This window comes from Chenopodium album, chromosome 25, assembly GCF_948465745.1.
Source record: "Chenopodium album chromosome 25, dcCheAlbu1.1, whole genome shotgun sequence".
Classification (NCBI taxonomy): Eukaryota; Viridiplantae; Streptophyta; class Magnoliopsida; order Caryophyllales; family Amaranthaceae; genus Chenopodium; species Chenopodium album.
In genome coordinates, this window is record NC_137858.1 from 11,110,485 (window position 1) to 11,138,359 (window position 27,875).

The following is a 27,875-nucleotide window of genomic DNA, read 5'->3' on the forward strand; positions in this document are numbered from 1 at the left end:
CATCAGAAGCTCATATAGGAGGAAGCTATTTTACTTGATACTTTCAATTATAATGAGGCTGACAAATACTTAGTAAATGCATAAGTTGAAGCAGCTCCACAGCAACTTTGAACCTTGAATTGTTGGAATTCTCTACGCGAACTGCTGATAACAGATTACTTGTGTGCCTGATCGTGTCAATGGGAATTCGTTAAACATTCTTTAATATTCTACTTTTGCAAATACCCAAACTTAAAACAAAGATAAAAGAGTGCCACACACCATATTATATGTTTCTGTACTGTTAAGATTGTTGTCTTCGATGTATTCTAAAGTTATCTGCTTTGGATATCTAGGGAGAACTATGCTGTGAGAATTGGATTTGCCGTCATTATAAGGCCTGTAATAAGTTTGAAAAAAGAAAAAAAAACCTGAAGGAGGTTGAAAGCGTCTGTGAGAATTGTGACCCTTTCATTGCTGAGATGCAGCAGATGGGAGCTGACTGCTGAACCAAAAAAAGATGTCTAGGAGATTGAAATTTGTTATTTCTAGCTTTTGTGTGCCTATTCCACAATTCACCTGGTTTTCGTAGCTGCATTTCAAAAATTGTTCATTTGTGTTACAGATGTTGGACTTGGTAAGCCACATGTCGATTTTTGTTATTCCTGATGCAGTACGACTACAATTCATCTATAATCAGTCTTGTGAATTTCTGTTGGAAACAATTTCGTTTTCAGTCACTTGTTGATTGTAAACCTCTGTTGTGCTCTTTAAATTTTTTTGCCTCAATATATATATCAAATTAAGCAATTTTCTAGCATTATTCAACATTATAACACTTGCTGCTGCTTTTCTCTGCTTTGTACTACAATGTTTAGGCTCTGCAGATGACGAATTAATCTGATCTAGTCTTCAAGTGTATTGAATGGACATGTGATGAAGTTGTAAATATAGAAGTGGTACGATGTGATCTTAAATATATACAATATTGACACCATGTTAACAAATAAAACTGAGCTTTCTTGTTGCCGTGGAAGTTACATACAGAGACTCAGAGAGGACCTCAATTGGTTAACAATAATCGCCTTACCACACAACGCTAGGAGGCTTGTCTACAGAGTAATTTAAAGAGTGATACATTTATAAACAGCTTTCTTATTGCAACTTAGCCTCTATCTTTATATTCTGTACAATCTTTCACCAGAATATATACTACTGTTGTTTACTCCTTTCCATTAAATGATAGTCCACATTATGTCTCACTGATTTAACCATCCAAGCCATTCGGAAATACAAAGTTTGGCTAACAGCAAAATCTGATATACAGTATCTCATAAAGAAAACCAGACTAAATTTTTTCCATATCGGCTTTAATTCAAGCTTGATAGCCACATATACATAGATGTACAGACACTAAAATATCTAAATAGAATACAAAAAAATTAAAAAACCAATTAAATGAACAAAAATGATCTTAAATGAGTTTATTTTTCAGCAGAGTACTACAGTAGTACTGGTGTAATGATGTAAGTACAAGCTTAATCATCAATGTCAACAATCCAACTTTCGGAATCACTAGGCGCCACTTGCCCTAGCACCATTATTCTTTAGCATCCTTGCAACAATAGGGTCACAGATTTTCTTAAACTCTTTCATCTGTTCCTCAAACTTCTGTGCTTTTGACTGTAGATAATTCCAATGAAAAACTATATATTCCCTGGTGTGCTCAACAGCAACCACCATTTTCCGATTGTCCTTGCGACCAATCTTCTTACCAAGATCTTTGAGCATGTCAGACATAGTCTTCACGTATTTCTCCAAAGCTATCCTGGCTTTAGCACTTTGTCTCCGCCACTCATCCGCGCGCTTGAAAATTTCAGCATCCTTCATCATCTTAACAACTTCTTCCCTTGACAATTGCCAGTGGCCACTGTGATGTTCAATTAAAAGTTCCTTCATATATCCAATTTCCAAATCATAAAATGAACATGTCAAAATTCCATCAGCATCTATTTCAAAACAGATGTTTCGTCTGGGAACTCCTTTGGGTGCAGGAGGAATACCATGGAGTGTAAAACCACCTAAACTAATATTGTCTCTGACTTTGGGTCTTTCACCTTCAAACACCTGAAATGCCAATAAGTGTGGGTTGTCCTGTGCATACGGTATATCAGAAAGTGTTTTAAGCATCCTTGTTGGGATTGGAGTGTTTCTCGGAATCACGACACTCATGTATGTAGCATCATGATTAGAATTAAGGCCAAGAGAGTATGGAGTGACATCAACAACCGAAAAACTCGTGTGATCTCTACCACTCAGGGCTGCAGCCTGCGCGGCAGCACCATAGGCAACAGCCTCATCAGGATTAATGCTATTGCAAAGCTCCTTCCCACAGAAAAAAGCTTGTAACAGCTGCTGAACCATAGGAATCCTGCTTGACCCACCAACTAGAACAATCTCATTGATATCATTTCTATCCATTTTAGCATCCTTTAAACATTTAGCAGTGTGGTATATACACTCCACAAACAGATCCATATTCAACATCTCAAACTGAGCACGAGTGAGGGTTGAATAAACACCCCTGCCTTCGAAAAAGCAATCAATCTCAATAGTAGTTGACGTTTCTGAAGAGAGAACTATCTTTGCCCTTTCACAAGCAGCTCTTAGCTTCTCAATAGTCCTAGAGTTCTCTCTAATGTTCTTTTTATGCTTCATCTGATACGCGGTGGCAATATGTTCAACCATTCTGTTGTCAAAGTCTCTTCCTCCCAGGTGGGTGTTTCCACTTACTGATTTGACTTCGAATCTTGCATTCTCAACAATGACCAGAGAGGCATCAAAAGTACCTCCGCCAAGATCAAATACCAACACATTTTTTCTCTCATTAGTCATGCTGTCAAGGCCATAAGCAATGGCAGCAGCCGTTGGTTCGTTGATAATGCTCACCACATTCAGTCCAGCAATTGTTCCAGCATCCTTAGTTGCCTGACGCTGTATATTATTGAAGCAAGCCGGAACAGTAACAACAACATCCCTCACAATAGTGCCAAGATAGTCCTCGGCAAATTCTGCCATTTGACAGAGGACCATAGCAGAAATCTCTTCAGGTGCAAATGACCTCTCTTTACCCTTGTATTTCACCACAATCTTGGGTTTTATTTCTTCACCAATGATTTTAAATGGCAAAAGCTTCATGTTATCAAGTAGAACTTCATCATCAATACTCCTGCCTATAAGCCTCTTTACATCTGCCATTGTTTGTCAATGTAAAATATTAACTAGAAGGATGACAAGAAGACACAATGGATTATATATGAATATATGATGATGATAATAAAGCCTTGAATCCATCCTAAAAATTCTATTCAATAAATACTTATGGACTTTACATTCTATGTAGTAGTTTCAATCAATTCTTGTATCGCGGAAAGAAAAAGGTAAATAATGCAGCAAAATAAACTCTGGTCCAGATCAAGACATATATGAACATCAATGAGCTTCAACAACATACAGCAAATTAAACAAAAGTATACAAGTAAAAAACTTCAAGTAATACATTGTCACATATTAAGGTTTCAATAGTATACAAAATCTTCATATCAATCACAACATATAAGAAAATTAAGAGATTACTCACAAACTAACCAATTTAACTTCTATTCTATTGCATAAGTTTTGTAACATTATTGTTTAAACGACCATATGTCAACAACAGAAGAGATCGAGAACAAAACCGAACCAATCCAATAAATGAAAGCTAGTGCGACGAACTTTGATTATCAAGAACATCAAGCTCAACATGTCCTGACTTAACTTTTAAGGGGCTAACTCATGACAACCATAAACTTGTCTCACTATAGCGTAAAAAGACTTGTTTAGCTGAATTTGCTACTCATCATAGTACTGTAATTGATAGTAAATGTTAATTTCATCTTTGCAAACATAAAGAAAATTGTTTAGCTTAAATTCCTTAATGATTTTGGAATGCATTTCCACCTAATTACACAATCTTTACATATATACATCAAGAAAATTGTTTTTGTCACTTTTTAAAGAAGGACGTCTAAAATATTTCATAATAGTAGCAAAATAATTAAAACCCATAATTATTTGTTTAGCTACCTAAACATAAATTATCAAGAAATCCCACAATTTTGAAAAATAAAAGATCAAAATTATTAAATCAAAACCCAAATTTCAACAAAATTATCAAAAACAAAAAATGGTATTCAAGATAGCAGAGTAAATAACTCATAAAAAAACTAAAATCACTATTGACACTAAATAAAGAGTAAAGAAATAACAAAAAAATTAGTACAAATGATTAAATGGGTATTAAAGATAAGAAGTAAATTACCAAAAATAGTATTGGAAGGATTAATATCAGCTTGATTCTTGGCAACTTGTGCAAAATGGCGTTCAGAGTCTGAGAAGGCAACACAAACCGGCGTCGTATTAGTACCTTGATCATTCGGAACAATCTCGACTCTTCCATTTTGCCAAACTGCAACACATGAATGCGTCGTCCCGAGATCGATTCCTACCGCCGGCGACGGAGTTTTATCTACAAATTCCGGCATTTTTGGTGTAATAGAATGAATTACCAAGAAAGCAGATTAATTTGATGAATTAGTAACAACTAATTATTGCAGACGAGTGAGAAAAATGAGGTGAGCTGAACTTCTGCTTCAGTGTTACAGGATGCTCTCCTTTGTTCTTTCCAATTTTAATTTTTTTAATTTTTTTTTTTTTTTTTTTTTTTTATTTATTTATTTTTTTTTTTTTATGAATGTGCTTCGTATGATGCACTACAATCGAAAAATTCGTGGCTTTCATGAGATGGAGTAAGGTGATCAAAATTTTGGGTTGGGTTGGCCCTTACTATCAAATTTTATGTCCAAATTCGTAAAATGTGGTGGGTTTAATGGCTAAAGAGAGTTTTTTGGCCTTATTTTGGGACGGATTCGAATCAATTATATCCTATGCTAAAAGCGAATCTAAAGTGACACTTGTTACAATGTAATTAAAAAATTTTCCGCCTTTTTTTTTTTTTTTGTCAAATTTGAATGACTTCAATTTTATAATCTACTCATACTACTTATTTCCATTTTGACAACACATTTAATCCAATTATACTCAATTAATTTAATTTATTATTTTTTTAACATATACGAAGGTTTTTATATTATAAGAATCTTTTAGTTACAAATATACTAAAATAAATTAAAATTAAGAATTGAAATATATCAATATCCAAGATTATTATAATACTATCAATTTTTTTTCCTCCAACTTAAAATTTATATTAATTAAAATTAGAAAAAATTATCTTGGTAGCCTACTTTGAAAATTATACATAAAGTTTATAAGAACAACAAAACTAAATCATATTATTATATTATACTCCTCCGTTTTTTTATAAGTTATAGTTGGATTTGCACATTTGTCGAGACACAACTTTGACCATCAATATATTTAACTAAAGACTACTCCGTATTGTTTTGTTACAATTATTGTTTTTGATTAAATTATTGTTGAATTAACACCATTCAATTTTACTGTAAAATTTAATTATCATCGTACATGGCACGGGACTTAACCTAGTTTTTAACTAAATATGATTTTTTTTTTTTTTTCACTTGTTTAAACCTGTCTTTTTTTGGGACGTAGTCAATTAGTTGTACTCCCTCTAAATCTCTAATCCTAGTTTATTGGCAATATCACGATACTCCTTATCATATCATATTGTCTACTAGTCACTTGCTATAATTTTTTCATGTGAGTGGGTGTAAAATTTAGTAAGAGAGAGTATAAAAAGGTGAATAAAGTAAAAGAGATAGCATGAAAATGTGTGATTATTGTGGGTTGAATTGAAAGAGTAAGAGGGTAAAATGAATATGTCATTAATAAAAAATAAAATAAAGCAAAGTGATGGCCTGTTTTGATTTATAGAGCTAAGCTGAATTGAACTGAATATTATATGAGAGAAGAAAATTAGGAATTGAACTGAATTGAAAATAAGCTGAAGAGAACAGACCCTAAGTTAAACAATAGGCAAAGTGAGTTGAAAATAAAATAACGACCTAAAATGAAAACTGAGTTGAAAAAAAAATTGAAAGAATAGATCGATTGTATCAGGGTCAGTTCACATTTACTGAGTTGAGCTGAACTGAATTGATTGGAGCTGAACTGAATATAGCTGAAATGAATATTTTATAAGAGAATGATATTAAGAACTGAACTATACTAAACTGCACTGAACTGATTGGAGATGAAGTGAACTGAAATTAAGCTGAAGTGAACAGGCCCTTATAAGTTATAACTACCATCAGCCTGTCTTGTGTGTGGCTAACCATACCGTGTGACCATTTACAAAAGATCAAAGTAACCAATATAAAACTGACTAAGTAACCCCTGTAATACTAACTGAGTAATCCCTAACCCCTACAACACTAATCGAGTAACCCTATAGCACTGACGAAGTAACCCCTTTAACACTGACCAAGTAAGCCCTATTACACTAATGAAGTAACTGTTGCCACACGATGTGCCCAGCCACATATACGACTTTGTATTTCTATTAAGGAAAATAGATGATCAAATATGCGATGTAACAATTTCTAAGGTGATTTGAATTTGTGTTCGAATTTTAGATTTTTTTAGGAATTTTTTGTAAGTATCGTTTAGCTATATTTTGTTAATGCAATCCTTTTTTTCTCGTAATCAAAAAAAAAAAAAAAAAAAAAAAAAAACTTTTTTTATCTTTATGAATTTATCCGAAACTAAAGCTTAAAAATAACTTTTTTTTATTTTTATAAAATCCTTGTTTAAATATTAAATAAAATAAAATAAAATAAAAAAATCCTATCTTCTTCAATTGGATGGTTAATATGAGTATAAATTGTTTTAATTGCAACTATTGACGAATTTAACGAGAGTGAGGGATAGCTCAAGTGGTTAGAGCTTCCCTCCCGATTTTAGGAGATCATGGGATCGATTCTCATCCCCGCCCTTGTGGCTCTCTAAACACCAAATTGACGAATTTGACGATTAATTGGTTACTTGCAATCAAAGACTATAGTCAACACTAAGCATTCATAAAAAAAATCTATACCTCCCTATAATTGTTTCACTTCAATTCCCATACTTGTGAAATCATCAAACTAAATTGCGTCAAACCCTAACCATTCTTCCCAAAAATCCGACTTTAATTTCTTGAATAATAATGGTGGTTAAAGGGGAAAAAGAATGGCCGGCGATAGGAATCGATCTCGGGACAACATACTCTTGTGTTGGAGTTTGGCAGCACGGCCGTGTTGAAATCATCATCAACGATCAAGGAAACAGAACGACGCCGTCTTGTGTTGCTTTCAATCAAACCCAACGTCTTGTTGGCGAGGCTGCTAATAATCAAGCTACCGCTAATCCAATTAATACTATTTTTGGTATTTCTATCCTCCAATCTTCATAAATTTTTATTGTGTTTGCTATATGATGTTACAGTTTGATTTTGCCTCGTTTTTATTAAAGTGTGTCCAATATATTTGAATAACATTTTTGTTAGATTTAATTGATTAATTAACCTTGTTGATTTTCATTGAACTATTTTTTTTTTTTTTTTTTTTTTTGTTGATTAAAACTAATACTTGTATTTATTGTAAACTAGCACTACTATATAATTCGTAATTATTGTTTTTAGTATTAATTTCTAATGAGTGCCCATCAATACAGGGAGCAAATCATCTGTCCCATAATTTTTGTCAACTAAAATTATTTTTATGTGATTAATTGAAACCTTTTGTTATTGATCTGAAGTTCTGAACTCAGGTTTTTTAAAATTGTACACTAGCACTACTATATTTAATTTTGCTGATAGAATTGAATAATAATTTTTACTCTGTATTAATTAGAACTTATATATATAGATTTAAATATGTATTTATTATTTTTATTCGATGAAGAAAGTATATATATTTGTAGGAAGGCTAATGAAAATTTGGTATTGTATTTCAATTGAATGTACTGTGGTATTACTTCTTTACGATTTGTTGAGGTGATAAAAGGAAGTCTTAGCTTATTTGTTTCCTAAAGCACAATAATTATTTGTGAGATAAAAGTTTATGTCTCGAAAATTGATGCACGCAGTAGCTGTCATGATATTTATCAATTTCTTATAATTTGGATGATGTTAATTGCCGTGTTATTCACATAAATAAACTGATGCAGATGCAAAGAGGCTTGTTGGCAGAAGATTCACTGATGAAGTAGTGCAGAATGACATGAAACTTTGGCCTTTTAAGGTTATTTCCGCGTCTGAAGATTGCAAACCTGTTATTGTGATTACCTATAAAGGCGAAGAAAAGCAATTTTCTGCTGAGGAGATCTCTTCAATGGTGCTGATGAAGATGAAACAGACTGCAGAGACTTACCTTAACTCAGAAGTGAAAAATGCTGTTGTCACTGTTCCTGCGTATTTCAATGATTCTCAACGTCAAGCAACAAAAGATGCTGGCACCATAGCTGGACTCAATGTCATGCGCATTATCAATGAACCAACAGCTGCTGCCATTGCCTATGGTCTTGACAAACTTACCACAGATAAGAAAGAGGCGGGTAAGAATGTGTTAGTATTTGATCTTGGTGGTGGGACATTTGATGTATCTTTGGTTAGAATTGGTAAACATGCTTATGAAGTGAAAGCAGTTACCGGAGACACCCATTTAGGTGGTGGGGATTTTGACAGTAGAATGGTTGATTACTTTGTGGCTGAATTTAAGAGAAGACACAACAAGGACTTGAGTGGAAATCGCAAGGCTATTGGGAGGTTGAGATCTGCTTGTGAGAAGGCGAAAAGGATGCTCTCATCATCTACCGAGACTAGTATTGATGTAGATTGTCTCTATGAGGGTATTGATTTTTGTTCAACCATCTCCCGTGCCAGGTTCGAAAAGTTGAACATGGATTTGTTTAAAAAGTGTGTGGATCTTGCTGCGAAATGTTTGGAAGATGCCAAGATGAAAAGGGGTGATGTTGATGATGTTGTTCTTGTTGGTGGATCAACTAGGATTCCAAAGGTTCAAGAATTGTTGAAAGATTTCTTCAATGGGAAGGAGCTCTGCCAAAGCATTAACCCGGATGAGGCTGTTGCATATGGTGCTACAATTCAAGCTGCAATCTTGAGCGGCATACGTAATAATAAAGACTTCACACTAGTCGATGTCACTCCTTTGTCCCTTGGACTTCAAACTTATTTTGGTGACATATTGGTTTTCATCCCAAGAAATACTACCATTCCGGTGAAAAAGTCATGTATAATGGTCACTGCAATCGATAATCAGATATCCGCTGGCTTTAATGTATATGAGGGTGAAAGACACATTGCCGTAGACAACAACTTATTAGGTGCATTTAGTCTGCACAATGTCCCTCCAGCACCAAAAGGCCATGAAATATTTGACGTCTGCTTTGAAATCGATAATAATGGTATCTTGACAGTGTCAGCGCAACATAGGGGCACTAAAAACAAGAAACAAATCACCATTACAAATCACAGTGGTAGGTTATCCAAAGAGGAAATTGATCGAATGATAGAGGAGGCTAAGAGGTACAAGACAGAGGATGAGGAGCGCAAAAAAGCTGTAAGTGCCAAGCTTGCATTGCAGAACTATGCTGAAAGTATGTGGGACATGGTGGGAGTTTACTGGAAGAAGTTTCGAGAGGAGGATGCTAATAAGATGAAGGATGCAATCGAGAAGACAACTCAGTGGCTCGATTGGAATTTCAATCTCACTGAAGTTTCTGAGTATGAGGAAAAGTTGAACGAGCTAAAGAGCATTCTTGACCCTATCATTGCAGACATGCCTTGACGAAGATTCTGCTACTAGAGATGCTGCCATCGACCCCCAATAATCTATATGACATGGCTATGGAAAATGCTTATAATCGTATTTATTTAACCTTATGCATTCAGGTATTGTTAGTTTTATTGTGCTTAATTTCTGATGGATGCTTTATTTCAGGTTTTGAACTTATTTTATTGCCAAAGGAATCATTTGATCTGTTTTGTCTATAATTCAGAAGTCAGAACTTATCTTAATTTTCTGTAATTGTGAATATATAGCTTCCATGTTTTTACATGTTAGGTCCCTAAATTGATACTCCTAGCTCTGATATGTTAGATTGTGATGGTAAGCGAATGGCTACGCTTACTTAACTTCCACTGCTTCCATGTATAATATTCTGTCTATGGCCGTGCACAAGTATGATGAATCTGTAATTAGGAATACCTTTCTAAAAGTATATGCTTTTCTGCCTATTTAGATTGACATTTAACAAGAGTACTAATGTGAAGTACTCTGGGTCTCCCCTGCTTCATTTCCTTCTCTTCTACTTAAGTGGCTTCTTTTCTCTGACTAAAGTCTTCCTATTTCTTCAATTCACTATGTAATTTTTAGGGTTTATTAGGATTGGATTTTATGGCTTTGTGTGTGATTTTTTTTTTTTTTTTAATGGATTAAACGTACACTTAAAATTTGTTAAATTACTCAAACAAATCTCTTTACCAAAAAAAAAAAAAACAAAAAAAAAAAAAAAAAAAAAAAACTCAAACAAATAGATACGGGGATTGCACTACGTAGCTAAAACTTTTTGGCAAATTAGAGCTTTGTCAAATCACTCAAATAAATAGATACGATTCATACGAAGTACATATATACAAAACTACTACATGGTAGGGGTGAGCAAAAAAATCAGGGTACCTTGATATGCAACTGGAACCTGTTTGGAACCGCAGGTTTCAAATCGGGAATCTGTTACAACAGGTTTCGGTTTCAAGTAATAAAATTTTGGATCTAGAACCTGTAGGGTACCCTGTTAGTACAGGTTCCCTATAGGATACATGAAACCGAAACCTATATGGTACTCCCTCCGTTCCTAAATGTTTTTTACGTTTCCATTTAGGGTGTTCCTTTTTATTCTTTACATTTAGTATCTTTCCTATTTTGGTCATAAATTTTGTACAAAATTACCCTTGTTTTACAATTTTTTTACTCAAAAGTCCTTACTTTTTCATGTGATATTGTACTTTTTGTATTATATTAATAGTTTTTCAACACTTATTATTACTTTCTCTCTCCTCTCTCCTCTAATTTCTTCACCCCACATGCTCAACATTGTATTTTTCAATAAAATTGTACTTTCAATCATTGAAATATTCCAATATACCTCAACTTTACACAATTTCTTAATTACCGCGCATAATTCCAAACGTAAAAAACATTTGGGAACGGAGGGAGTATTAAATATTCTAGACAATTAGTGTTGGTTTGTTATATTTGAAGTACTATACTAAAGTTGTAAGCTTTTATTGTGATCATCTATTTTACAAAAAAATAAATTTGTCACAATTTATCAAGTAACTATTAAGCTTACTTTGACAGATAGGGTACCTTGTTTAGGAACTGGAACCTGCAGGTTCCGGTTCCGATTCTCAATTCTTAGGAACCTGTTGCAACAGGTTCTAGTCCCGGTTCCTATTTTTAGAAACAGGTTCCGGGTCCTGATATATTTACAGGGTACTATAGACTTATAGTAGCCTTGTATTAACTCCATGTCCTAACGTTCTTTATATTTTTTGTTTTAGATCATTTTCGAAAGTTATATTTACAATTTTGCTAACACGTTTTCACTAACTCTCTCATACTTTTTGTGCTTTGACAGTGTTTCGTGCTATGTTCATGGCCTTCATGCAAATAATATTATTTCTACTTTTTGAGCTTTTTAGTATTTTAAACTTAGATGCTCCTATGATGATTCTTATTAAGTAGAAATATTCATTGTAATCTACTTTCTGCCTACTATGCATGAATCTGATTGTATCTTATTATCTGTCAACAACATTCAATAACAACGTGAGCCAACAACTGCATTATTTTACTCCGTACTACTTTAGTCTTACGGGGTCTTCGTTTTATGGTCGTTTTCTTTATATTAAGAAGTGTTTTCTTATTACTTTAAGATGATGGGGAGTATAGATGAGAGAGCTAATAAAAGAGCTAGCTATGCATTGTTTTTTTTATTGAAGTAAAGAAGTGATTCATATCCATGTGCTGCATATATCTTTACAAATGTAGACCGGAGTCATTCTAGCCTTAAGGTTCATATTGCATAAGCCAAAAGCTAATACGAGGACAGTAGGCTAATTTTACGTCAATAAAGGAAATTTAGAGTTATAATGGTATTTTTTGCATACCATGCATCATGTAGGTGTATTACCATAAGTATACCGTATACGACTATAAACCAAGGGGAATTTTGTTTGCATACCATGCATCATGTAGGTGTATTACCATAAGAGCCTTACAGCCAAAAACTTGACAGGAATTAAGGTATAGTGAGAGGTAGGCATGTTCACGAATCAGATATCCGAATACTTGGATATCAAAAATTGATATCCAAATTTGATTTGAAATTTTCGGATATCCGAACAAAATTTTCGGATTGGATGTTTCGGATATCCATTACTCAATATTAAGTAAAATTGATTATATTACTTGTTAAATTTTACAAATTTATCGCTTTTTTTATCGTTAAGTTGTACAACATATTTTAACAAAATAGTAGTCATTTTGCAATCAATATTATCATCAAATATATTAAGTATATTATATAAGTGAACAATAATACAAGGTCAATTTTATGAACATTTTACAAATTATATATGTATGTATGTATATATATATATATATATATATATATATATATATATATATATATATATATATATATATATATATATATATATATATATATATATATATTATGAATAAGTGAACTGAGCTGAACTAAACTGAACTGAATTGAATTAAACTAAACTGAATATTTTATGAGAGAAGGAAATTAGGATTGGAACTGAACTGAACTGATTGGAGCTGAACTGAACTGAAATTAAGCTGAAGAGAATAGACCCTTAGCCTTTATATTTCGGATATTGGATATCCAAAATTTTAAAAATAAATATTTAAATCCGCATCGGATATCCACTTTCTCGGATCGGATATCCGTTCCAAAATAAAAACTCTGATCGGATATCCAAAAATTCAGATTGGTTGCGGATTAAATTATCGGATTTTTGGATTTTCGGATAGTTTTGTTGAGGCCTAGTAAGAGGTGTTGATATCGAATTTTATCTCTTTTACAGGATGAATAAAGTTTTAATTGTCGTTAAATTGACAAAAAAAACATGAAAAGTTAAAATTCTTAGGCTTGGTTGACATCATGAATTACAGATTCTTAAGGATTTCAACTTCCCACAAATTAGAAGATTTTAATTACGTAGGGGACCTAGGTAAGTGGAACTTCCTATGATTAACCGGACACAATTTAGCACTTTCTACAAATTTCAATTACATGGGAATATAAATTTTCAAGGAATTTGCAATTCCCACATTCAAGCAAACGACACATTAAAAGGTGATGAAATTTTTTCTATGTTTTTTACATGGTGATTATTTTAAATACAGTTTTAAGGTGATAAAATTCAATTAATCCTTACTAAGCTATTATTAAAAGTTGCTATAAATATTTTTTTGTAAATTCACTTTTTTCGTAAAAACCCTTTTTTGTTTTTTATTTTTTGCAAGCTCATACCTTAAACTGAGTTAAACATACAGATTAACTTTATTTGTCAAAGATGACCTTTGTCTATTTTCCGACATTGATACTCTTTCTTCGACATGTCACTATGTTGTCTCAATGTATAGTTTCCAAACATTAATTTCTTATAATTATGATTATTGATCATTATAGATTTTATTAGTTACAATTTAACATTTACAAATATACTGATCAAATTGAGTCACTTAACAAAATGGATGTCAAATAAAATACTCGTAAAAAATAGCAGATGGATTAATAAATTTTCAAAAGTTAATCAATACGAGCGAGTATCCGACAATACCTTAAAGTTTTAACCAGCTTTTAAGATGCACTGCACCCATCTATGATAACTTTATGAGTATTTAATTAATTTTACTTATACAAAATGTATCGTAACTTTCCACTTTCCATTTAGGCCTATATATCCCTACCTTATAAAAAGTAGAAAGTTACTCTTATGAATAGTGTAATGTCAAGTATACCCTTTAAAATATGTATTTACATATATACCCTTATTAATGTATATAAGTTTTATTTATTAATCCCTACCTTATAAAAAGTAGAAACATACTCTTATGAATAGTGTAATGCCAATTATACCTTTCAAAATGTGTATTTACAAACATACCCTCATTAATATGTAGATGCTATTTTAATGAATAGTTTTTAGTCAACTATACCCTCTAAAATATTTATGTACTTTTGCTTTCATAAATGTTAGTTGTCTTGAACATTTATACCACCTAGATATAATTGATTACATATTTTCTCTTATTGTTTTTTTTTTTAGGAAAAATTTCTCTTATTGTTAATTTAACTAATTTTGTGATTTAAAAGCTAAACCAAAAAAACCTTCAAGATATGGCTAGCTATGCGCGCGTTAGCTGCCCTAGTAAACAATAAAAACACTACTCCTTCATTTTACTTTATTAGTCCCCTTTGAAATCAATCATTTAAAATAAGAAATGGGAAAATCTTAAAAATTTGGAATTTGATTGCAACTTTGTAATTAATGTTTTGTCTTTTCTTATTTTACTCCCTCCGTCCCCTTTTGATAGTTTCTTATGGGCATTTTTCACGGGAATTAATAAACACAAATAAGAATAGTTAAAGTACATTGAAAAAGTAAAGTGACATTGGGTATGCAAAAAAGTAGAGAGAGAAAGTAATAAAAGTACATGGAAAAACAAAATTTACATTGGAAACATAACTTTGCACAAGTATTGTTGCAAATTTGAAGGAATTTTAGTAAAAAATTAATATTAATGGTTGTTGGAAAAAACAAATGGGGTAAACATTTTGGGACTAAATTTTGTTCATAAGGGACTATCAAAAGGGGACGGATGGAGTATTTGTTTTATTATTGGAATTATCTATAGTCAAATCGCCTATAATAAATTTTGATTAGAAAATTTGTCATGTCAGCAATCCACTAGCACATATATTAACCAATTAGAATTATTTGACTATTTAAACAACCCGTTAGATTAATTATTCATGGACTATGAAAATTATTCACTCTATAATAACATTAAGAAATATTCAATATGGGTGTATTATTTTGAAACGCTCAAAATATTATATGGAACTAACAAAGTGATACGGAGGGAGTATTGAAAATTGTTTAAATTTAGAAAATCATGACAAAAACACACTAGTTACACTGATCTACGCGTGTGATTTGTCATAAATTTCAAATTTTATACAATTTTCAAGAGTGTTTTTAATGCCTATATATAGTCTTAAGGGTTATATTTAACATTATCCTTTTTATAATACGAAGTAATATTTTTCTGTTTTAATTATTACTCTATTATTACTTCAGTTGTGTTTAAAAAGTGTTACATTGAGTAAGATATTTGGAGTATGTATTAAATATTGTAAAAGAAATATACCGTGGTTAATTGTTTAATATTAATGAAAAGTAATGGATATAAAAAGAAAGAAATAATAATAATAATAATAATAATAATAATAATAATAATAATGGATTTGGGTTACTTTATATATATATATATTCATTTTAAACATTGTATTGTTTTGCTAAAAGCATGTACTGTATTAATTTGCTTAGACTTAATTTACAGAAAAACCTAAATAAAATATAGAACAAAAGTGATATAATTAATAAAAGCGGGAGAAAACAAAAGATAAGAAATAGAAATAAAATATTAGTAGAAATGAATATGGTGAACATTACATATACTTTTATGTAACAAAGTGTTTCCTACCTAATAATATAGGGTTTAATTATGATCATAAACATAGCATAATGTAGTACTTTCATTTCATATGATTTGCAATGATCTGACCTAAAGTAAAGAAAAAAAATGTCTAATTATTGCAAATAATATAAAACGGAGGTTATACCAAGTAAAGTACTATAACATTCATTCATAATGTGAAATATAATGATGTAAGTATTGTAAATTAAAATAACATGATACAACATTAATTATTGAATAATATAATAATACCTTTTTTTTTTTGTAAGGATAAGAAAAAAGAAAACATTAGGAACTCCTTCTCACGAAGGAACTCCTTCTCACGAGGGGAGTTCCTAATGCATTAGAGGAAATAATAGGGTACAATGATAAAGAAGTATGTACAAAGAGTAATATCCATGTTATCACTAACCTACATTCGCTATCTAATCTGTTACTCTATTTGCTTCTTTGTAAATATGGTTAATACTTTCGTTTTTTAAAAGAGCATGAATAGTAATAATTTGGAGTACAACATTGCATTTCATGAACACGTATTCATGTGTAAAGTTATTGGTGGGGTACTGTGTGCTTACAACTTTTACGAAAAGCAAGTGAATGGGGTTAGTGCGTGGCAAATGGAACGCTTCATCAAGTCATTTCTCGCCTCACCCCCTATAAATAATACAGTACTTCGTAGGAAGAAGGGTATTTTTTAGGGTTAATTGCTTGGCACCTGATTACGACATTAATTGTGAAATTCATTCCGCATGCGTCTCCACTCTCCACAAATCCGCCGCCTCGACTTTACAGCGAAAAAGTTTACTCGTAATATTTACTACCTCTATTAACTTTAATTTGCAATTTTAGAATATTTTATATCTCACAAAAATTACTCCCTTCATTTTAATAGTGTTACACTTATCAAATTCGGCCGTGTTATAACAAGTGTTACACTTTTTTTTTTTTTTTTTGACAAAAGCTACGTTAAAATATTATATCTCTCTTCTCTTATGGTCCTCATCCAAACCCACTATTACTTTTTTTATATCTTTCCTCTCACATTCATTACTTATCAATAAACTATTAACCTTACTATCTTTCTTTTACAATTTTCTAATACTCTAACTACCCACTTACCTCCTATTTTATTTAAGTCAATTAAATTGCCTAAAATTATGTGCCGGTTAAACTGTAACACTTAAAAAAATATGGAGGAAGTACTCCAAAATTACAACTAAAAGTTAACGGAAGTAGTACTTATTTAGTATACTATAGGTCTTCGCGAAACAATATACAAATACTATTAGTGGGTCGTCATACTCGTCAACGTCAAAGTCAAAGTCGTCCATTATCTATTTAATAACATTAATTTTTTTATAAATAGATGAAAATTAGCATTATAAATAAGTTCATCCATTGAGCTCATCTCATCCAACAATCAACAGATTTTTTGTTGCATTTGTAAATCCTAGTACCTTTTTTTTTTTTTTTTTTTTTTTTTGTAAATCCTAGTACCTAGTATCATTAAAAGTTGCACAAAAATATGGAGGGAAAAAAATCGGTTGCAATAGGAATCGATCTCGGAACCACCTACTCTCGTGTGGGAGTATGGAAGGGTGATCGTGTTGAGATCATCCCGAATGATCAGAGGAGCCGAACGACGCCGTCTTGTGTTGCCTTCACCAAAATTGAGAGTCTCGTTGGCGAAGCTGCTCTTAAACAGGCGGAAGATAATTCTACCAACACTATATATGGTTAGATATTTGACTCCTCTATATTTGTTGATTTTGTATTTATGTTTAGTATTTTAGATATTAGACTCCACAAATTGTATACGAATGTCTTGGATAATTATTCTTTATACTTTCTCTGTTTATTTTATTAATCATACAATTTGTTATTTTACGTTCGTTAATGTTCAATAATATTTTAACCAAGTCATTAATATTTTTGATTATATTTTATAAATATTTATATTTGAAAATTAGATACAAGTATTAAAAAGACTCTATTTACCTTGTGTGAAATTCAAATGGAGCAATTAAAATAGGAAAAATTGCTTGCGATAATCCGACCTTTGCCTCATCCGCCCAAAATAATTCCACCTTTAGATTAATTTTTAATAATCCGACCTTTATACTCAATCTGCTCTTAATAACAAGTTAGATGACCGGTTGGGACCATTTAAAGCGGATGATGTACAAAGGTCGGATTATTTAAGAATAATCAAAAGGTGGGATTATTTTGGGCGGGTGAGGCAAAGGTCAGATTATTCCGGACAATTTTTCCATTAAAAAAACTAGGTACTGTTTCTATCTCTTATCTACATGTCTGCTTTCCATTATAAGGGGCTAACTACATGCCTATTTCTATTTAAAGAATGTACTTTTTAACAATATATCCTCTTTTGATGAGTTGTTATCAATTTTCTTTTATTATTATTATTATTATTATTATTATTATTATTATTATTATTATTATTTTGTACTTTTGACATCATTTTCCAACCGTTTTTCCATATGTCTTCAATATAATTACCAATTACATTTTCTTTCTCTCTATCTCTTTCTAACCTCACATGCATACTTGTACTTTCCAATCATGGGTTTTAAGGATTCTTTAAATATCTTAATTCTCGTGAAAAATGAAAATAGACATGTAGATAAGGGAGTGAAAGAGTATATTGTTTCCATCATTTATTTATGTTACAATAGAATAATTCTATGGAAAAATGGAAATGAAAAAAAATCTCACCTTTCCTCAATCTTCCGTATACAATCACGTTGCTGCCACCCCTACCTCCTGCCGGTGTGTGACCATTCGGGTCAGCAGGTTGGGTTTGAGTTAGAATTCAGATCGATTTCGAATTATGTTTAGAAACTATCAAAAATAGTGTAAAACTTAATATTATTACGAAATATGAGATTTGGATCAAATTGGGTCGAATTCGGGTTATTCCGATTGTTCGGGTTAGGTTTGGGTTTCTCTCAATAACTTCGGGTTCGATTCGGTTTAGGTCGGGTCAGGGATTGCTAGCCCTACATGCTGGCCATAGAAACCCTTTAGCAACCTGAAAACCGTGGTTGAGGGTTTCTGTCCGCCCTTACCACCGAAACCCCTCCCACCCCAAAAATAAAATACCCCTCCCCTCCCCTCCCCTCCCCTCTTAATGGTTGAACGACAATGACCATCCAACCTGAAACTTAACCAAAATTTTTATCGTCACTGTTTTAATTAAAAATCATCAATTATTTCAATTTAATTTGCATCTAGTTTTAATTTTTTAAATCATCTCATTCTCTATTTCATTTTGGATTTTCACTCTTAATTAAAGTCAACCAATCTAACAACAAAGGTTATAAGAAACTGACACTACCTTTATTTATTATAGAGTATTAAAAATTTGTTCTTCATTTTGTTTTTAGCCGTTTAGCGTTTGCAAATATTCAACTATGATATCTGTACTTACTTGTTAAGTTACTACTCCCTTCATTTTTTTTTTTTATTTGCATCACTTTTCTTTTTTGGGCTTTTTTTTTTTTTTTTTTTTTCCTAAATACATTATTTCTATATTTGATAACTTTATACGGAGTACTATATTTTATCATTTCTCTCTTTTATTTTAAACCCCACTCAACTTATTTTATCATCTCTCTCTTCTATGGCCCATACTAAAATAATAAAAATATATTTATCCTTTCTCACATACTTTATTATTTTATATGTCCCTATCTTATTTTTACTATAATAATTTATTAACCCACTCACAATATTACATTATTTTCCTAAAACTTTGTGCAATCCAAAGTGATGCAAATAAAAAAATAAAAAAAAAAAACAAAGGGAGCAATATTTTATAAGAAAATGGTGCTATGAAAAAATGCCTTGAAATAAATCCGATTGTACGCAGTATTCTGTATATACTACCTTCATTTTTTAGTTGACACGCATTTCCTTTAGTAAGAGTTTATTTTTAGTTAACACATTTCCTTTTTTTAAGGTATGTTTTATAATTTGCATTTACTATTCTACCTCACTTGCTTTATCATCACTTTCTCTCATTCTTCATCTCTCCTTAATATGTGTGTCTAAAATTGCACGCGTCAACTAAATAGAAATGTAGGAAATAATACTTTCACTGTTCTTTAGATGCCGCTACAATTATTTGGTAAGAAAGTTTAATAAATATTGCACTGATTCTCAGTAATTTAATGCAATCCCATATATCTTTTTCTTTTAATCTGATTCACTTACCTATATTGAATTTTTTGGTGTTATAATCCACTTTTTGACAAATTTATACAATTCATGTGGATCATGTCAATTAATGCAGATGCTAAGAGGTTAATTGGGAGAAGCTTCATGGATAAACAAGTAAAAAGTGACATAAAGCTTTGGCCTTTTAAGATTATTGAATCTCCTGGTGGTTACAACAGACCTTTAATCGAGGTCAATTACCATGATCAAACCAAACTATTATTCGCAGAGGTGATATCCTCAATGATTATCTCAAAGATGAAAGAAACTGCGGAGTCCTATCTTGGCTCAGATGTGCAGGTGAAAGATGCTGTGATTACTGTTCCCGCCTACTTCAATGATTTCCAACGTCAGGCAACTATAGATGCAGCTGCCATTGCTGGACTAAATGTCTTGCAAATTATCAATGAACCAACAGCTGCCGCCATTGCCTATGGCATTGACAAGATGTCCACTGGTACGAAAGAAGTTGAGAAGAATGTGTTGGTTTTTGATCTTGGTGGGGGTACTTGTGATGTATCTATAATTGGAATTAGAAATCATGTTTTTAAAGTGAAAGCGGTTTGTGGTGACACCCACCTTGGTGGCGAGGATTTTGACAATCGAATGGTTCATCATTTTGTAGCCGAATTGAAGAACAAACATGACGAGGATATCAGTAAAAACCATAGATCTCTTTGGAGGCTAAGGGTTGAATGTGAGAAGGCAAAAAGAGGTCTCTTGTTAGAATCAGAAGCTTGTATAGATGTACGTAGTCGCATTGACAATGTTAATTTCAATTTGAAAATCACACGTGAGGAATTTGAAGATTTGAACAAAGATTTGTTTGAAAAATGTTTAGAGCTTGTCAAGAATTGTTTGAAGGAAGCTAAGATGACAAACAAGGATGTTGATGATGTAGTCCTTGTCGGCGGATCATCCCAAATCACAAAGATTCAAAGTTTATTGCTGGAGAAAAATCTCTTCAATGGGAAAAAAACTTTACAAAAGTATTAACCCGGATGAGGATGTTGCACGCGGTGCTGCAGTTCAAGCTGCAATCTTGAGTGGTGCGCGTAACAATAATGACATTGTGATTGAAGATATCATTCCTATGTCTCTTGGAATCGATTCTTATGGTAAAGACATGAGAGTTGTCATTCCAAAAAATGTTGCCATCCCATCAAAGAAGGTTGATAAATTGGTGACTCCAAAAGACAATCAAGAAGTTGCTACACTTGATGTGTATGAAGGTGAGAAAAGAATAGCTAAGAATAATAATTTCTTAGGCACATTCGAAATCCATGGGATTACTCCAACATCAGACCATAAATTTGACGTCTGCTTTGAAATCGATAAAAATGGGATTTTGACAGTGTCACCGGATCATCAAGGCACCAGTAACAAGAATCAAATTTGTATAATAGATCAGAGGATTAGTTTATCCAAAGCAGAGATTGATCGAATGATTAAGACGGCTAAGAAGTGCAAGGCAGAGGATAAGAGGTTTAAAAACTTAATAAAATCCAGGCTTGCATTGCGTGATTATGCTAAGAAAATGCAAGAACTTTTTAAGGATAAAAAGAAGTTTCGAGGAAAGGATACACAGAAGGTGGAAGATGCTAAAACTTTCATTCAAGACACCATTAAATGGCATGATTCGAAAATCAATCTCAAGAGAGCTATTGAATTTGAGGACAAGTTGAAAGAGCTGAAGAAAATTGTTGATCCTCTAATTGCTGATTGAAGTCTTAGAAAGTGTAGATGCATAAGAAGTTGGTTTGTTTGTTCTCTTTTGTGCGTCTAAATCGGACAATATTCTGGATTATTTCTAGCCTTTCTTTATACTAGGGTAGCCCGCGCATCGCATGCGCGCGGATGGCTAGTCGTTACATTAGGCTCTTTTGCCTTGCAACCTTGCGTTTACACTCCACATATAAGTAATGGATTGGTAATGAAACCGTTTGCTATATGTCTTTAATTTGGTTATAATGTGAATATATAATGTGAGACATGGCGTCTTGTTAATGTTATATATTACAAAATGAATGGAAGAATTTTTTTGGCGCATTAGAACAGAAGCATCACAAGTAAAACTTAAACTTAGCAGACTTTTTTTTTGGAAACAAACCTAGCAGACTTTAGATAAACAAATTATAAATAAGAACTTCTTCACTTGAGGAGCATATAATTTGTTTTCTGTGCTCTTGTGTATTAATTGCTTTTGTATCCCATGAGCAATACTATGTTTCTAATCAATGTGTTTTTAATTATAGCTTTGTGAAACACGACCATAGTTATTATGTGTAATGCAACTACAAAAACGCTTGAAGATGTGAACCGTAAGTTAACTAATATCATAATTGTAATATAGGCTATTAACTGTATGACAAAAGAGTAAAAAATTGATATGAGTCTTTTCAAAAGCAATTATTACAACCGATGACTCATAAGCAAAGTTTAATTGTTAGTACGCAATACATGTATTGTCTTTGCCAAAGTTTAATTGTTAGTATGTCAAAACTACCTACAACTCTCAAGTATACGTTCATATAGAGATTGTAGTAGGTAACTCTAGATGGGTGTAGAAAATACTAAATGTGACCATTATTATTTTCAGATTATCTTTTCCTAAGATTAATTATCTGGAAACTGATTTGCATAAGTTTGGGTAAGGTAATTTTATAATAAGAAAAATTTTCTTATGAAAAGTTATCGAAGTGGTTTAGTCAATTTATTGTGTAAGGAATAATTATTTTTTTATTAATACTGCGAAGAAAGAACGGAAGTTAGAACACAAATGATGCTAATTCTATCTTCATAGGATAATAAACCAAACATAAAAATAATACTAATGCATATTGCTTATCATACTCTTCTTCGTGGGGATACTTGTATTTGAGCATTTGGGTACTAAAAAAAAAAATAATAAATAAAAAATATCATACACATTTCATAAAAATCAAATATTTCAAACTTTATTATTCCATTTAATTTCTCATTAATTGAGTAGATGTTTCAAATTTATCCATCTAATAGTCTAAGGGTGTTTTGTGAAAAACCAAAAATGAAAATCCTTAATAAACTTACAAAATAAGGGTAAAAAGGTAAACAAACATTTTGAAGGTCATAAACGTCCGTGCACTATTTATAAGTGTAGGGATTATTATTGGAATCAATAAAGGGATTGTTTCTAGCTTATAGTTCTTATCTTTTGGTTTGCTTGTACAGTTGTACTCTATATATATTTTTAATCGTATTGCATGTAATAAATTTTAGAAAAAATTTTTTTAAAAAAAAAACCACCCCCCAAATACACCACTTTTCTAAAAAAAAAAACACCACATCTTTTACGAGATTTTTTTTAAAAAAAATCACCTTCAATATCCAAAACTAGTAAGTATCGCCACCTACCCCTCCTCTATTCCAACTTGTTTTCCGACAAAAGGGTACATGTGTCACCACTAGGGATGGCAATGGGTCGGATCTGGGTTGGGTCCACTGAGACCCAGACCCGGAATTTTAGAGGTGGACCCAGATCCGACCCAGATCCACTAGGTCTAAAAAAATCAGACCCAGACCTAGATCCATCGGGTCTAGCGGGTCTAAAACGGGTCCAACTATAATTTTATTGATTTTTATAATTTTGTATCTATATTATAAATTTATAAATATACTACTACGTCAAAATAATAAAAAAAATACATTTAAAAAAAAAAAAAACTTGTTCATATTCTTGACACACAAATAATTTGTTCATTAAAAAGTTAAGACGATGCAAGAAAAAAATCGTAATCCACAAAAACTTAATTTCTTGGTTGCTTATTGTTTTATTGCTCACTTTTACTAAAGTCTATCTTCTCAACCTCTAATTACATAGTATATTAAGTGATTCTTTTAATTATATTATAAATGATATATATTTAGTATTTAAAAAAAATTAAAAATGGGTCCATGGGTCGAATGTGGATCAGGTCTGATCTGGGTCTACAATTTTTGGACACGGACCCAGACCCGACCCATTAAGCTTAGACCCAGATCTGACCCAGACCCATCGGGTCTAAAATTTAAGGACACAGATCCTAAAATATGGATCGGGTCCAACGGCCAAAATTAACAAACAAAAAAAAATCCCTAACTAGGCCACGACAATCACCGCCTTCCCCTTGCTTCTTCAATCCCGTTGCCGCCACCACCTCCACATCTTCTCGACCCCTTGGATTACCTGACCCAGCCACATGCAACCTTGCGCTGCCAGACGACCACCCCACAACCTCCTTCTTTTCCCTGCCCCCCCTCTTTCTGTAATACCCCGTATTTTTGAAACATATTTTCTAATTAATTAATTAGTATTTTCTTAAAAAGGTAATTTAGTAATTTATTTTACTATTTGAATTTTGGTGCCAACAACATTTTCAAAACTCAATTATTTTTTTGGATTTTGGATAAGATTTATTATCCCTTTATTCCATTTAAAAACCAGATTATATATATTTTGGATATTTTAATGAAGCAAAATTATATTTAATTCAAAAGGCATAATTTTCCTAATTAATTAGCTTGGATTTTTAAGTATAGATTATCATATTTTCGTAGTTAAATTAATTAGTGAATAACTGTTATTTTTCAAATTAATTATTTTATACAAAAACTTTTAATTACACAAATATTTTTATTTAAAGGGAGGTTCTAACATATGAGCTTAGGAAAGCTCAAAGTTTCGGCCACCATATTGTATTTTGTGCAAAAAAAATTTGGTAATTTTTTATTTTCTTCCTCAATTTTATTATTATTTTCCTTAATTCTTATTTTCTATCTCCTAAATATTTTATCATCTTATTTCCCTACCGTAAATCATTCTTGATTATTCCCCAAGTAAAGCTATTTGCCATATTATTTTTCATGAGAACACACTTTTCATAATTAATTATTTCTTAGTCACCATAATATTAAACCTTCCTTAATTTTTAAACTCTCTTCTCCAAGTAATTTTCTTAAACCAATTTACCATAATTCTTCCTACAATTTCCTACCATAATTCTTGCATGAGCTAGCCTTTAAATACCTCTTATATTTTTCACATCAAAACTCAATTCTCTTCTTCTCTCTTACTCTTCTTTTTCTTAAAAAGGGTATTTTAGTAACTTAATTTACTATTTGAATTTTGGAGCCAAAATGATATTTGAATTTTGACGCCAAAATTATTTTTGAAACCTAATTATTATATTTAGATTTTGGATAAGATTTATAATCTGTTTATTTTATTTTAAAAATCAGATTATATATATATATTTTGGATATTTTAATTAAATAAAATTATATTTTATTATTTGTTTAAGATGGCCAATAATTCCTAGTTTAATGATTATGATTTTCGAAATTTCAATGTACAGATAATTTGATTTTGTTGAGTGAATAATTGGTATTTTATTAATTACTTGTTTTATACAATAAATATTATTTATACAATTATTTTTAATTCCTTAAAAACTAGAAAATTAATTCCCTAAATATCTATAGGGAGGTCACCATGATGGATTTTTGAGTGATTTATTTTGGTAAATTGTATTTTTAATTATCATCTTAAAATCTCCTATTTTCCTTAATTTCATTTCTCTGTCCCCTAAATGTTTGATCATCTTATTTTCCTACCTTATGTCTTCTTTGATTATTACCCAAGTAATCTCTTTTGCCATATTATTTTTCATGACAACACACTTTTCTTAATTCTATTATTCTTAATCACCTTAATATTAAAACTTTCCATCTATCTTTATTCTTAATTCTTTTTACCAAAATTCTTCCTACATTCTCCTACCATAATTCTTTCATTCATGAGCCTATAAATACCCCCTCATACCTCTCATATTCTTCACACAAAAACTGAATTTTCTTCTTCTCTATTATTATTCTTTTCCCTAAACATTTTCGTACTTTTCTTCCTACTCTTTTTTTTTATATAATCAGCCAGTACACATTGGAAGCCAATTTACGGGCATTTCTAGTACGTCAGTTTTTGGGGTTTGATGTTTCACGGAAGATTGTTTTTCTCAAAAATCCTTGAGGTTAGGCTTAAGAATCACCCAATTTGGAGTTTTATTAAAGGAGTTATGGCCTCTACAAGTTCTGCCTACTTATTCCAACACAAATTCAATTCTCTTTAATCCTTTTCCTTTGTTTTCTTCATGGTCAGTTTTGTAAAAAACAAATACTTATTTCAAAGCTATAATTTTATATTAAAGTATTATTTTAAAAGAATTTTATAGTCCATTCACATTAGATTTGATTTTATGTCTAAAGATGTTGTGATAACCTTAAGGTTATGTTAATTGATTGTAAGGTGTATTCGTGATTGAACTTTGAAAGTGCGAAGTGTAGATTGACATTCGGAATTAAGGTATATTTAGGTGTATAGATACTTTTGAAAGTGATTATTTGAATAGCATGTTTTATATGATTTTATTGGTGAATGAATTAAATTGATTTGAATTATGATTTATAAAATAAAGGATGTTTGGAGGTATTGATGTAGATATGTATGTTTAAATAAATGTATACAAAGGATTGACTTTAATATCATGTTTTGAATTATGGTTTTAATTACTTATCACTTTTAAATTAAGGAGTTGATTTGAAAAGTTGTTGAATTAAATAAAAGGTTTGAATTATGGTTTGAATAACTAGTTGTTAATTTTGAAAAGTTATTGATATGAGATTTAATTCTCAAGTATTTATTAAAAGGTTGATTGTAAGAGCATGTTGAATTGAATATAAATGAGTTTGAGTTATTCTATTATAAAGTTTGATTTTATTCAAAGAGGAATTTCATGAGCATTTTTGAATTATTTATTAAAAAGCTTTACAAGCATGATTATTATATTAATCCCACTATGCGGATTAATTGAAGACTGTGGACTTTGTATGACCTAGTCTTTCTCGAGGAATAGCCTTTAAATAGTAGACTAGCTTAGGGGGTGTTGTAGGAATATTTCAAGCATCTCAAACGTGAACCCCACTATGATCATACACTTAAGCATGGTAGCGTCCAAAGGGAAAGAAGCTAGAGCAAAAGAGTCGTCAACAAGTTTTAGGAATTTGTAAACTATTTTAGGGTGGGTACAATCTCTTTGCGTTTCATCCACTATTTTAATAATCTTCACGATCCTAAAGATCGCTAACTTCATAGTGGTCTGGAACTATGACTGGATATTTGGGGATGAAGGTACGAATCCAACCTAAAAGAGATTGAACCCACCCTAAAATAGGCCTTTATTTTAATCTTCTCATATTCATGTGCGCTTTCTGACTAACATACAATCATTAGATTAACCTTAAACTTGTTTGTTTAATCTATGTTGGTTGATTATTAATGCACAAATAAAACTATTATTGGCGATCACTTAAATTAAAATCATACTAGCCTAAACTAAATTATAAATTAAATTATCTTATTAAGCGTGATTTCAAGTATAAATTCCCTTTAGTCCTGCATAAAAGGCGTGATCAAGCAACAACAATAATATTATTACAATCATCATCATAATAAACTCAATAAAGCATATTAGCATGTCATTAAATAATAAAGATCAAAGCTTTATCCTTAACATGATACTAACATGATATTAGATTGAATAAAAAGCAACCTAAACATGATATTAGAAAGTATTAAAAACATCCTAACATGATACTAGAATTATTAAAATCTAAACATGATTTTCTACAAGAAATAGAGTAATAAAATTACTCACTTTGATGCCTCGTACTTCTTTCTAATAACAAAATACACGCGTAAGT

The 27,875-nt window shown here is 31.4% G+C and overlaps 3 protein-coding genes and 1 pseudogene across 3 annotated transcripts; 3 read left to right on the plus strand and 1 right to left on the minus strand.

Moving 5' to 3' along the window:
• Positions 1-1,554: 1,554 nt before the first annotated feature.
• On the minus strand, positions 1,555-4,562 carry LOC145613656 (heat shock 70 kDa protein 1-like). The gene is made up of 2 exons (XM_081668744.1): positions 4,340-4,562; positions 1,555-3,230 (listed from the first exon to the last, which is right to left on the minus strand). Exons 1-2 carry the CDS (start codon positions 4,560-4,562, stop codon positions 1,555-1,557), a joined length of 1,899 nt encoding a protein of 632 aa, XP_081524870.1.
• A 2,654-nt stretch (positions 4,563-7,216) lies between these two features.
• Positions 7,217-9,848, plus strand: LOC145613657 (heat shock cognate 70 kDa protein-like). The gene is made up of 2 exons (XM_081668746.1): positions 7,217-7,427; positions 8,209-9,848. Exon 2 carries the CDS (start codon positions 8,262-8,264, stop codon positions 9,846-9,848), a length of 1,587 nt encoding a protein of 528 aa, XP_081524872.1. The 5' UTR covers positions 7,217-7,427; positions 8,209-8,261.
• A 7,539-nt stretch (positions 9,849-17,387) lies between these two features.
• On the plus strand, positions 17,388-21,150 carry LOC145615435 (heat shock cognate 70 kDa protein-like). Its single transcript, XM_081670507.1, has 2 exons — positions 17,388-17,599; positions 20,179-21,150. Exons 1-2 carry the CDS (start codon positions 17,389-17,391, stop codon positions 21,096-21,098), a joined length of 1,131 nt encoding a protein of 376 aa, XP_081526633.1. The 5' UTR covers position 17,388; the 3' UTR covers positions 21,099-21,150.
• A 45-nt stretch (positions 21,151-21,195) lies between these two features.
• On the plus strand, positions 21,196-21,828 carry LOC145613658 (heat shock cognate 70 kDa protein pseudogene; annotated as a pseudogene).
• Positions 21,829-27,875: the final 6,047 nt, after the last annotated feature.